This window comes from Lepidochelys kempii, chromosome 9 (assembly GCF_965140265.1).
Source record: "Lepidochelys kempii isolate rLepKem1 chromosome 9, rLepKem1.hap2, whole genome shotgun sequence".
NCBI lineage: Eukaryota > Metazoa > Chordata > Testudines > Cheloniidae > Lepidochelys > Lepidochelys kempii.
This window is the reverse complement of record NC_133264.1, coordinates 79358495-79372276: the sequence shown is the minus strand read 5'-3', so window position 1 is coordinate 79372276 and position 13782 is coordinate 79358495. Positions and strand designations below refer to the sequence as shown.

General features: G+C 42.3%; 1 protein-coding gene across 1 annotated transcript in view; it reads left to right on the top strand.

The window, feature by feature from the left end:
* The window catches only part of LOC140917691 (G-protein coupled receptor 83-like), a 28195-nt gene extending 14641 nt beyond the window's left edge, over nucleotides 1–13554 (top strand). Inside the window, exons 5-6 of the mRNA XM_073361001.1 lie at nucleotides 556–1164; nucleotides 12814–13554. Of these exons, the coding sequence (XP_073217102.1) occupies nucleotides 556–1150 (595 nt within the window). The 3' untranslated portion in view covers nucleotides 1151–1164; nucleotides 12814–13554. The remainder of the gene's footprint in view (nucleotides 1–555; nucleotides 1165–12813) is intronic.
* Nucleotides 13555–13782: the final 228 nt, after the last annotated feature.

The following is a 13782-nucleotide window of genomic DNA, read 5'->3' as shown; positions in this document are numbered from 1 at the left end:
TTGACAGACAAGTCATGTTTTCTGTCCCAAGTGGCACATACATACAAACAACAGAGGGGGATATGGAGAAGAAGTGTCACAAATACAAAGACTAGGGGTAGTCAAGAATGCATACAAACATCTTGCAGTTACAATGTTACAGTATCTATAAGTAGTCACATCTGTAATTTATTTGTTTTTCTAGTGAGGGGAGGGGTGTTGGAAGTGGGGTGACATGAGGTGGGAAGGTACTTCTTCCCCTTTGAAGGATATTAGTTCCTATGAACCAGGTACTGCCATCCTTCCATCTGGTAGTACTTTACCATGGGAGTAGTCAGATTGATTGTAATGGGGCTGCTTGCATATTAGGGTATGGTTCAGTGTACACAAGGATAGAAGATTTGGGTCCTATGGAAGCCGTGGTGGCAATACTAGTTCTGTGATGTCCACAAGTGCAGCATAAAGGCGATTTATATTGTGGCCTGAAAGTCCCGCACTGGTTTGAGGAAATGCAGGAATTTTCATGAAGGTTTTTGTGGCCACATACTATATAAATACTTTTTTTTGTTTTGAAAGGGAAGCTACTGTCCGGAGTTTGTGTCTTCCTGATTTTCCTGAGCCTGCAGAGCTGGTGTGGAAATACTTGGACCTTTCCACCTTCCTCCTCCTCTACCTCTTGCCCCTTTTGATCATCACCATCACCTACACAAGCCTGGCCAAGAAGCTGTGGCTGCGCAATGCCATTGGGGACATCACCAAGCAGCAATACATCATTCACCACAAGAACAAGAAGAAGAGCATCAAGATGCTGGTGTTGGTTGTGGTGGTCTTTGCTGTCTGCTGGTTCCCACTCAACTGTTATGTAGTGCTCATCTCCAGCCTTGGCATCAAGACCAAAAACTCCATCTACTTTGCTCTGCACTGGTTTGCCATGAGCAGCACTTGCTATAACCCCTTCATCTACTGCTGGCTGAACGAGAGCTTCCGCTCAGAGCTCAAGTCCTTACTCAGCATGTGCCAGAAGGTGCCTCAAACACAGGACAACGTGTTGCCCACTGTGATCATGGCCTATCGAGAGGCATGGATCGAGCAAGCCAGGTACAAGCAGAGGCCTTCCTCACAGAGCATTCGCTCCACCACAAATGTGCAGACAGTCAACACAGATTTGTGAATTGGAGAGTCAAGGTGAGTTCAAAAGGTTTGGTGGCAAAGGGCTTTATTTATGATGCATCATTCATGTCAATAGGTTGAGAGGGGAGTTTTAGTAGAGGAGCGAAGTATGCCAGGAAATGAGAGATCATGGATATTGTTGATCCAGAGGCATAACGTGAAAAGGGAGATGTGATGGGCTATGCCAGGCCTTCACTGCCCCCTGCTGTGGGTATCACTGGCCTGGCAAACCCCTTTCTAGATAAGCCACTCAGGCTCAGATACTAAGAAGACTTGATCCTCCAGTGGCTTGAAGGGTCAGGCAATGGCCAATCAGGAGCCACCAGGTGAGTTACGGAGGCTTTCCTGCTTTGTTTAAGGGAGAGTGTGGAGTGAAATGGGGACAAAAGAGGAGCTCCTTAGTCTGACTCAAGACTAAACTTGCTCAGTTTTTTCATTCTGTCCTTTTTTATCATTTGTATTGCTCTCCTCTGGACTCTTCAGTATGTTCACATCTTTCCTAAAAGTGTGGCTCCCAGAATTGGACACAGTACTCCAGCTGAGGCCCTCACCAGGACTGAGTAGAGTGGGATAACTACCTCCTGTGTCTTATATACAATACTCCTGGTTACGCCCCCCCAGAATATTAGCCTTTTTCACAACTACATTGCATTGACTCATATTCCATTTGCATCCATTATAACCCCCAGGTCCTTTGCAGCAGTATCACTTCCTAGCCAGTTACTCCCCATTCCTATTTGAAGCAGAATGGTGTTCAGCTCACTGCCACTGACAGATGCCTCCTCAAGCCAGGGGTGACGGATTCTTCCTAAAAGTGGAGGGACCACGAAGCCCTGCCTCCTCTTTCCCTGATGTCTCGCCCCCACGGCCAAGCCAGAGGCCAGAACCAGGGCAGGGAGCTCGGGCCTCTCTACCTGCCTAGAGTGGGGGGGCCCACGAGCAGCCCCCAGTCCAGGTTCCCATTCCCCGGGCCTCCTGCCTAGGGCAGGTGGAGGGTTTGCAGCTCCCCTCAGCTGCACGCATGGCTCTTACCCCACTCTGGTTTCCGGCCTGGCCTGGGGGTGCGGACTTGGGGGCCAATGAGCCACAGCTGAGCCATGATAAGAGCCATGCAGGCAACTGTGGGGAGCTGTAGACCCTCCAACTGCCATGGGATTTTCACTCCCAACTCTTGTGGAAAGTGCATAGGTAGTCTCATAACTGCAAATAGTTAAACGGAATCCAGCAATAAGCTCTGGTGTCAACCTTTTAAGAAAGATGTTGAAATAATAGAAAGAAGAAAATGCAGAGAAGAGCCACAAAAATAATTTGAGGGCAGGAAAAAATGCTTTTCTGTGTGATTCAAGGAGTTCAATCTCTTTACTTTGACAAAAAGAAGAAGAGATGAGCTGATCAGTGTATGAGTACCTTCAGGGGAAGAAACATACTAGGTATTAAAAGGTTCTCTAAAGAAATGCAAGAGAAGGCCAATGGGTAGACGTTAAAGCCAGTTCTACTCAAATTAAAAATAAGGCACAAATATTTAATAGAGAGGGTGATTAATTCTTGGAACAAACTACCAAAGGATGTGGAGATTCTCCGTCTCTTGAAGTCTTCACATCATGTCTGGATGCCTTTTGGGAGCTATGCTTCAGTCAAACGCAAGTTATTGGTCTCAATAATGGATGAATTTCTATGGCCTGTCCTATGCAAGAAGTCAGACTAGATGATCTAATGGCCCTTTCTGGCCTTCACATCTATGAATCCAGCTAACTCTCCCAGTACAACGTTGGCTCTGTATATCTAACAAGAGTAAAAGCAGACAGAACTGATTTTGGCAGCAACGTTAGCAGTGAGCAGGTCCATGGACTGTGGGTCATTATTACATAGCAACTTTTCAGAGTGGAACTGCACTTTAATATTAGGTCCTAGTCTGATTTGTTATCGTTTGGGATTTTTTATAACATTAAATTGAGTGAATGGATTTACATCAGCACTTAAGCTAGAGGTCATGAATGTTTTCTCAGGACTGTAGCATTTATTAACTTAACAGTTATAGGACTCTGTAGCGTTATTGAATGTTACATCATAGTCTCAGTTAAACAACCGAGTTTACAGGAGCACAGCAAGAGTAAGGATTTTATTTTTTCCTTGAAAAGATTAATCTGACTATGCTGAAGCAACCATTAGATAGAGGGAGCTGCAGAGGGAGGAAAGGAGAGGGAGAGTCAGGGTGACAGAGTCAGGAAAGAAGACAAAGATTTAAGAGCATTCAAAAAGAAGGAACATTTTTTTGCCTGTCTGACACCTAGAGGCAGCATGGTTCAGCAGACAGGTCACTGCATCGTGATTCAGGAGACTTAATTTCTATTTCCAGTTCCGCTCGTTGGACAGGCAAGGGACTTCCCCTCTTTATGACTCTGTCTGTCTTGTCTATTTAGACTCCAAGCTCTTTGGGCAGGGACTGTCCCTTGCTATTCATTTATACAGTGCCTTTGTCAATGGGGCCCAGATCTCGACTGGGACCTCGAGGCACTACCATAGTCTATCTAAGTAGCAATAATAAATACAGACATTTTTCTCAGGGCGTGTCTACACCTACCTCCGGAGCGATCGATCCAGCAGGGGTCGATTTATCGTGTCTAGTGAAGACGCGATAAATCAACTGCCGAGCGCTCTCCCTTCGACTCCAGTACTCCATCGGAGCGAGAGGCGCAGGCGCAGTCAATGGGGGAGTGTCAGCAGTCAACTTACCGCAGTGTCTTCACTGCAGTAAGTAGATCTAAGTACGTCATTCATGTAGCTGAAGTTGCGTAACTTAGATCGATCCCCCCCAGTATAGACCAGGCCTCAGTGTACGTAGGGATGAAGGGTAATTTTTTTTATTTGGTGCTGCATACAAATACTTACTGCCTAATGCAGATAAACCCTGCCCAAGGCAATTAAGATCTGTTCCCGAGTCCCTTGGCTCAGAGGAATACATTGTTCTCAGAGAGATATTCTTTTCTTATGTGAACGTCAGTGAAATAAGAATTATTCCAAGAAATACTAAACATTTCAAACTACATTAAGGACTCATTTAGCAGACAACAGAGCAGGAAGACAGGCTGCAGTAAACTAAGTGTCTCACAGCACGAAACTTAGGTTAGCAAATACCAATTCACTTCTGTTAACTACTGAGAATAGGTTTTTGAAGTTTTTATTCAAGGAGGGCGTGCATTAAACTGAAGACTTTCTCTGGCAAACATCCCATTTTACCTAGTATCAATAAGGCAATAATGGGGGAATTATATTGTACCAGGCCAAAAAGTCCAAATCAGTCTGAACTACAGCATCCTCCATGGACACAGCCTTAGCCAGTAATGTATTGTAACCACAGGAGGAGGTAGTATGGTCCAGTGGATAGACAGGGTACATCCCTGGAAGTCAGATGACCTGAGTTTTAATTCAAGCTCTGCCATTGCCCCGTTGCTTGACTTTGGAACTGGAATGTGATAGAGAGCAAACCCCGCAATAAACCAGAGAAATAACAACCTCTAATAAACGAGCTTTAAATTTTTAGCAGCATCAGAGTTGAGCTCATGGCTTGAAAATGTATGGTGGGTCACATGCACCCAGTGAGGATATCAGAAATATTTTTTAAAGGCAATTCTTTTTGGAAGGAGAAGTCTCCCCCTTTAGATTGGGAAAGGGTATGGGACAGAATGAAATATACTGCTAGAAGAGAGGGACAATGCTAACCAAAGACAGATACATAGAATATCTGGAGAGGGCTCAGTTTTCCTGACACTAGTTCATTCTCCAAATCTGGGGACTTTTCTCCTTTTGATTCTTATCTATTTAACCTCTAACCATAGAACAAAAAAGTTATCTTTCTAGTCTGAAATCACACCCTGCAAAACCTATTGTTTGAATCCACTAGCTTGGAGCCTTCAGAGGTCAAATATTATTTGACCAATTTGACAATGTAATCAGCAAAGGAACTTGCTCTAGTGAAGGATAAGCTATGGTAATGGGTGGTTTAAAACTAAAGATGGGGAAAGTAGATGAGGATTCTTCAGGTAATGGAGTGGAAGAGTAAAGCCAGAACTAGAAAACTGATCCCCCCCTTAAGTATTTGACCTAAAGCTTTTCTAAGGCCCCCAAACTGTGTAAATGCCCTCTACTGTCCAGGGAATCCTTTTCCAGTAGCTGATCCATATCATAATCCTCTGATTGGGAATATATTTTATCAAAGGCCTTGAGGCTGTTTAATTCAGCTGATAGTGACAGGGCTCAACATCTGTCTCTTGTTCAATGTTCTTTAAATGGCAGTTCATCTTTGTTCTTCTTAGTAAGTCTGCCTGCTGAATACTCTTAATAAACAGCCTACAAGATTGTATCAGTGAAGTGCCCGGGTTTCAAGTGCAATCTGCTAAATTATAAATCCCGAATGAGAGTTTCATTAGGAAGGGTTATTAAAAAAAGGAGAGTATGGCAGATAGAGGGTGAAGCAGATAATGTTTTTATATTAGCAAAGATAGTTTTGTTCGTTTTACCCTCCCCAAATTAAAGTTCACAGGATGGCCTAACTGCCCAGCTGTGTACAAAATCGATCACACCACAAACTGATCACTTCACTGATCACAATGCAAAGTCGTACCTGAAAACAAAATGGAAGAATATTTTCTCAACATGTCAATAGGCAAAGGGAGGGGCTTTTGCCATATGCTGCAGCAGTAAAATTAGAAGGAACACCTGTAATTTCTCTCAAGTGTGACCTGAAAAAACTCCTTGGAAGGCAAGGTCTAAGAGCACTGGATCCCAGTGGACAACATTGCTTGTACACCACAGAGTCATAAAATTCAAGGCCAAAAGGGACCAGCACATCATATAGTCCAATCTCCTATCTATCACAGGCCACCAACACTGCCCAGCACCTACATGCTAAATCCAAAACGGAAATTAAATCAAGGTATTAAAGCCTTCAGGAGACAAAACCATTATGTGCCACAAACAGAGAATAGGAGGGATTGAGGTGCACCATGCCTACAAATAAAGCACAAAATATTCCTTTATCTTCTGATATGGACACAGCATATACATATTTAGATGGAACAGTGGGTTTCAGCAGATCATAAGCTTTCCCATGATACCTCACATGGCATGCTTTATATGCAGTATCACAGTTATATACAAATGATGAATATGGGGGCTATAGGGCACTCCCCTGGGGTGTAGAGTGTCACAACAGCCAAAAGTCAATGGGAGTTGAGATTTTAACTACCATGTGTGCCTTTGAAAATCTCCCCAAAGCCAATTAATATATGACTATTAAATCTGTTCAGATACCCTTTAAAATAACCCACCAAGATGAGCATCCGCCTAAAGTGGGTAACCTTGGTATCTGAGCACCTTGTTGTAACCGTTATCATTTCTTTCCCCACCCCTCTGTACAGTTTGTTATCCCCCCGATCACATTATATCTACTATGAGATCTAACTTCTTTGGAGCAGGGACCATCACTTTCTATATGTTCTGTAAAAGTTCCTATCATGCTTTGAGGTACTATAAAATAATCATAGCAACAACACTAATATTGACATCTTTCATGTGAAATATAGAACTGGGGATCTGACTAGTTGTGGTTCTTAAAAGAACCACCATATGAGCACTCTTTGTAGGCAATGGGGTGTTGGCCTCAGTCCTCTGATCAAATTCAAATTCCCATGTTTATGTTGCCCCTGCCCTAAAAGTCCTTCTTGTTGTTAAACTACAGAAGTTATTCTTCACTACTCTTGCTTAATACTATTAGGCAATATTGCTGGCATAGAATGGCTTCTGTGGTCCACCCAGAAACAGCTTCCATTTCAGTGAGTAATCCTTATACAGAGTCAATAAAATGACTTGGGATCCTTCCAGCTGAAAAGATTCTATGGGAATGCAAGTTATTCTGTTATCACTGTCAGCTGAAGACATTTGATGGAAGACATTTGATGCCTCTTCTAAATTTATTTTCTTGCCCCCTTTTGATATTCCTTACTCTTTTTGAATTGCTTCATGTTTACTTTTGAAGGAATAACATATCCCTCCTCCTATGAGTGGGTTGTCTACTTTGTTTCCCTCTGGTTTGCCAGCTCTCTGCCATTACACTTGGCCACGTCTTCCCTGGATCTGTTGCCAAGAGCAGCTCTTCTTTAATTGCTGAGATTGCTTCCCTGGATGAGCATATGTTAATCACTGGCTCTGTAAATCATGATAATTACTTTGCTGTCTGTAACGGTAATTATTGATGCCTGGATGAGATTCGGAACTCAACAGGCTTTCCCCATTGCCAGAGGCTTCTGTGTCACTCAAAGGGTTCCCATTAATATAGCAAAGAAAGAAGATACCGATAGCAGCAATTCTCTCACATTAGGTTAATGATAGAATGTGTGACAGAAAAAGGGTATGCCGGCTGGTTTGACTGGCAAAGTCAGAGTGGCAAGAAATTGTATCTACACTAAACTCAACTGCATGGCACTAGACTTATAATAATTTATGTGTCCTTTTTATTGGTCTAAAGTTCTAAAAAGTACATAGAATCTGCCCTTGCTAGAACACAGACTAAGGCCTGAATCAACGAAGTACTTAAAACACATGCCTAACATTTAAGCATATGACTTCAGAGGGACTAATCGTGTGCTTAAGCACTTTACTGAATTGGGGTCTTAAGCCACTTTGTATCAAAAATCAAGATGCTCTACTGTTGGACCCAAAAGTGAATCTCTAAGGCAAGGATTGTCATTTACTGTGCTTGTCTGGCACATAGCAGAATGGGGCTCCAAACTGGCTGGGCTGTAGGCATTACTATATATAAATGTTTCATAATAACAATAATAATCTTCTTTTACTGTTGGTAGCAGTCTGGATATTTTCTTTCAGACTTCCTGTGACTAGAGATGGGGGTGCTGTGGCATTACACCAGGCTCAGAGATGCAAGGCCAGAAGGCATCATTAAGATCATCTAGTCTGGTTTCCTGTATAACACAGGCCATTGAATTTCCCCAAAATAATTTTAAAACATCTCTTATAGAAAAATATTTAAGCTTGATTTTAAAATGGTCAGTGATGGAGACTCCATCATGACCCGTGGTAAGTTGTTCCAGTGGTTAAATACCCTCATTGTTAAAAGTCTGAGTTTGTCTAGCTTCAACTTCCAGCCATTGGATCATGTTATACCTCTCTTTGCTAGATTGATGAGCCCATTATTAAATATTTGTTCCCCTTGTAGGTACTCATAGACTAATCAAGACATCCATTAACCTTCTCTTTGTTAAGCTAAATAGATTGAGCTCTCTGAGTCTATCGCAGTAAGGCAAGTTTTCTAATCCTTCAATCATTCTTGTGACTCTTCTTTGAACTCTCTTCAATTTGTCAACATCCTTCTTTAAGTATGGACACCAGAACAGGACACTGTATTCCAGCAGCCATCACACTAGTGCCAAATACAGGATTCCCCTGTTTATGCATCCATGGATTGCATTAGTCCTTTTAGCCACAGTGTCGACCTGGGAGCCCATGGTCAGCTGATTATCCACCATGATGCCCAAATTTATTTGACAGTCGCTGCTTCTCAGGATAGAGTCCTGGATAGTTATTTCAGGTGGGAAAGATGGAGAGATAAATCCAAGGACTTTCTCTGATCATGATTGCCATTCACTTAGAGTTGGGTGCCCAGTTTTGACCAAGTACAAGTGACCTTCTTGGGCAAGGGACAGAGCTTCTTTCTAGGTGATACAGTGCAATAGGGCATAGACGTTGAGGGAAGCAGGCAGCTCTGTAACATAGCTATCAGGCTTTTCAAATGGAGTTTTGGGGTGGGGGGGAGAGGCATTCGAGGAAATTTGTGTGATCCAGACCTTTTCATGCTCTGTAGATATAGTTTTGAGTTCTTTGACACTTCTCAATGATAAAACATCTAGGCAAATGGGTAATTTGGTGAATTAGTCATTGGCAAGCAAACCCCAGAACCTCCCCTGCTATTCCCCAATTTCACTAGAAGGCAAGCCTGTCACATTGTAGGTTTGGTGAACTGTCTGTTCCAGGGAAAATTTTGGAGCACAGGCTGATGTGAGTCAATATGTGAGGATTCAGGAGATATGTGTCTAATGACCAATTAACAGCGTGCATTTATTAACACTAGCTCAAGCCAAATGAATCTAATGGCCTTCAGCATAATTACTGATGAAGTAGATAATGGGGAATGTGCCACAGAGGATATTTGAATTTCAGAAACAAGTCGTTATATAGTCGCACTACGTAGCAAACAAAGATGCAGGAAAAACACCAGCTAGATAAAGAGAACTCACCATGAATTAGAAATTAGCTGATGAAGGAGACATAATATAGTCATTAATTGTAGCCCTTCAAATGTGAAACAGTACCAAAGGCCTGATTCAAAGCCCACTGATGTCAATGGAAAGATTTTCATTGATTTCAATGGGCTTTGACTCAAGTCCCAAATATCACAGGGGTCACTATAGGAAACCACACTGAATTTTTCATTAATGATCTAGAAGAAGGTGTAAATGTAACCGTACTTAGAGTTGCTGCCACCAAGATCAAAGGAGGGGAAGCAAACAGACAAGCAGCTCAGAAGCAAACTGCAAAGAGATTGAAACAGTGATTTTGGCCCTTTGCAAACAAATAAATAGGTCCCCTTTGCAGCAGAGAGTGAAGTGAAAGCTTTTCTCTCAAGTCAGGACAACTTGCTCTACAGCTCTCTGTCTGAAAGGTAACATGTCTGCTTCCTTCACATCATATATTTAACGACACACGTAATTTCAGCAGGTAAGCAACATTTCTGAACTTCCTGCACTTTGGATGAAACCCCAATTGGAAATCTCTGAAGGACACAAAGGCAGATTTATAAAACCAAATGTAATTTATTTCAGACACTCTTTAAAGAAGCTAAGCTCTAAGGGATGGTCTTCTAGCTTTGAAGGCTCGGATATAGCAGAAAGACAGATGAGCGGAACCCATTCAAAGCCTATTCCGTCACTCACTGCTGTGGCATATGGTTCCAGCTTTCTGAATAAAGTGTCATTTTCTTTCTGAATTTGTCCCATTGAAATCCTTCCATCCTTTTCATTCTTCTCTCACATTGCCTGTCTGAATCTGCTGCACATCGTTCCAGGCCTTAGCATTCTCCTTTTTCTTTTGACAGCAGATATTTTTGCCAGTGGTTTGCTTATTAATCCTGTATTTTACCTTTCATCACTTGGTCTAGGGCTGTGACAGAAGATAAAGCATATTCTTGTCTTCTTGATTGTTGCCTCAGTGCCTAATCCTCCTACTAGTGTGTGAAGGGCTTAGATACAACCCGCTGGGGGGAGAGGAGGGAGTTCTCTTGGACCCATTCCTGACAGCTTGCTCAGCTGCAGATCAGGATATTCAGTTCAAGTTGTTTATGAAGCTGTGTTTTGTTACACACTCAGTAGACGTTGTTTCTTTGTGTTCTTTAGCACCTATTCCCCGAAGAGGGTTCATGGCCTTCAGGCTCACTGAGATACTAAAATAAACTAAAAAAGCCTTGAGAAAAATAAAATCTGTCTGATGACACAGGGATGGATGGACTGACTGCAGTATCTGGGCCCAATCCTGGTCTCATTGAAGGCTGTGGAAGAAGAGAGAGAGAGAGTTCAACACTCTACTCTCAGCTGACTAGTACCAGCTACTGGGAGGTCCTTCTGCCATGATTCAAGACTCTATTCTCCCACCTCGATGAGGGATGGCTGGACAGCCCCAGTGCCCACCCCTGTAGCAGAACACTGTTCTTACCTCAAACCTTACAGTGCTCACGTTCAGCACGTAGCTGTCGAAGTTGTAATAAATGGAGCTTTTCTTTTTTCCTTCGTCATACAATGCACAGTCAGTGTGTGGAATTCTTTGCCAGAGGATGTTGTGAAGGCCAATACTATAACAGAGTTAGAAAAAAAGAAGTAGATAAGTTCATGGAGGATAGGTCCATCAATGGCTATTAGCCAGGATGGGCAGGGATGGTGTCCCTAGCCTCTGTTTGCCAGAAGCTGGGAATGGGTGACAGGGGATGGATCACATGATGATTACCTGTTCTGTTCATTCCCCCTGGGGCACCTGGCATTGGCCACTGTCATAAGACAGGATACTGGGCTAGATGGACCTTTGGTCTGACCCAGTATGGCCATTCTTATGTTCTTATGAAACTTGTAAGATGGTTTAGTTCACTTTATTAATAACTCCTACCCAAACCCCAGCTTTGATTGATGCAGACATCAGGACACATTCATTAGGACACTTCAGAGCATTTGGTTATTAATCTAGTCTCAGGGGACACCTTTCCCCATAACAAAACCAACACAGATTGTCATGATTAGCAGCCTGCGCTTAGTCGTTTCAAAGATAGTTATGACTGAGATGCATTGGTAAAGCTGTGTAGGGGGTATGAGGATTGGAACAGAACTTAACTGCAGTAAGATTCATGGACAGTGCTAATGGTGTGTGACCAGGACTGGAATAACTGGGGTCCAGAATTGGCATCTAAACCATGCTGATTGTCACAATAGAAATGCCATGGACTAAATTTGAGTAAGTAGAACTGAGGCTTACTGGGAGGTATGACTGAGGGAAATTTGCATAGCATCTGTCGTCAAGAGCTTGGATAGCATCTATTCCCGGATCAAGACATTGCTATTGTTCCCTTTTTAAATTGACACCACAGTTTCCCCCCCAAATTAAAACAAAAAGACAAACCTACTTCACCACCCCTTGTACTAAATGAATCTTCATTTCTACATAAGAAAGTGCATTTAAACAATATTTGGCCTTAATATTTGCAATTTGCTCTCCTACTAGCCAAGCCTGACCTCTACTTCCCATTTCACCTGAACCAAACTACTTGCACAGCATGGTGTCATCGTGGAACAAAGAACTTACCCTCAAGTGCAGCTTTCCAATATTATATGTACTCACAAATAAGTTCCTCTTGTTGAGCCCTATGGGAAATGTGGGTCTGGCTTTGCGATAGGGAAATCTGTCTATTTAAGAGACTGTTGGTTTCTTTTAAAGACTGCTTGATTTCTAGGACAGGCTTCATTGAGTGTCTATAGCAGATATATGACAATACCTATGTTCCGGACATTGGACCAATGGTCTATCTAATGTGGTTTCCTGTGGCCAGTATGAGATGCTTCAGGGGAAGTTGCATAAAACCCTATAAGTGACAATTATGGAAAAACCTGCCCATAAAGGAAGTTTTGTCTTAAGTCTCCTAAGTTAGTGATTGGTTTATGCCCTGAAACATGCCCTTCTAAATTTTATATTCTATCTAGTGTATCTTTGGAGGCTTTTGTTATATGTATAAAATGTCTAGTCCTGTAAACCTCTGGGCTTCAGCAATAGCTGTGTGCACAATATGACTGCTGTTCGAGTTCACAGCAACAGCTCACAGCTTCATTGAGAAGCGATGGCTGGCAGAAGAGTATATCTACCCTCCAGGTCTTTGGCCTCCACCTGTAAGAGAATTTCAATAGCTAATCAATAGCCTAAACACTCGTCAACTCACCTGTCTGTATTGTTCTTGAATCTGTGTATGTGGCCTTCTTGTTGTGAAAAGGGGGAAGAAGAGGGAGGGAACCCCAAATATTTGTCACTAACAATTGCAGCTTTTATTTTCTACTCATTCAGGATGAATGAATTTTGCATCTCTTGTGGGAAGTGCCATGTCAAGCAACACTCAAAAGGAAGCACAGGAGAGATCAAAGAGCAGAATTACATTTTTGATCATGGGGTTTGGAGAGGAGGGAAGAGAATCTAAAAATATACACCCATTCGGAGGAGAAATAAATGGAATAAAAAGAGAAAAGGATTCCCTTCAAAAGTTCTCCTCACTTTGTTCCCTGAATTTTTGGACCTTTTCACAAATCACAATGAAACTATTTAGAACTTTATAAAAATGTTTGACAAGAGCTGTGCAGGAAACAGATGTTTCTCCCTTTTATTGTGACTTTCAACCTTCACATTTCCAGTAAGGATCTTGTGCTTATCTGAGTTATTGCTCTGTCCAAATGTAACTTTTTATTTTTTCAAACAAAGCCAGTGTTGGAGATTAAAGCATCAGGGTCCTGTCTGCTCTGTAGTGACTGTAAGTCCCCCACGGAAGATGGATTTCCTGCATCTCGCTGCTGTCATGACTGTGTGATGTTTCCTAGTTACCTCTTGGTCACTTGTGCATAATGACATGGAGTTTCTGGCACAGTAAGAACCCAGCTGCTGTTCAAAGCTCCTGGAAATGTTTCCTCATCATTAGTCTGGGATTTTTAGTTAATAAAAACAGATAATAAACTGTGTTCCTCGTTGGTCAAATTGTGCAAGGAAAATGGGCCTTAGAACAAATAGAAAGTTTGTATGTGTTATGTGAAATGAATAAAAAGATGTCACATCCTGAAGTCTGTCTATGAATGTTAAGTTACAGACGGAAGAAAAAAACCCAAAAACTGTGGGATCATCCAGTTCAGCTCCCAGGCGCAAGTCTAGATGGCCCTATACAAAACAGTTTCTAGCAAAATTATGGCTCATTCTGGGTAATTTCAAATGAATAAATTTATAGCCAGTATATGCCATTAAAAATTCAACATTTGCCACACAATTTCCCCC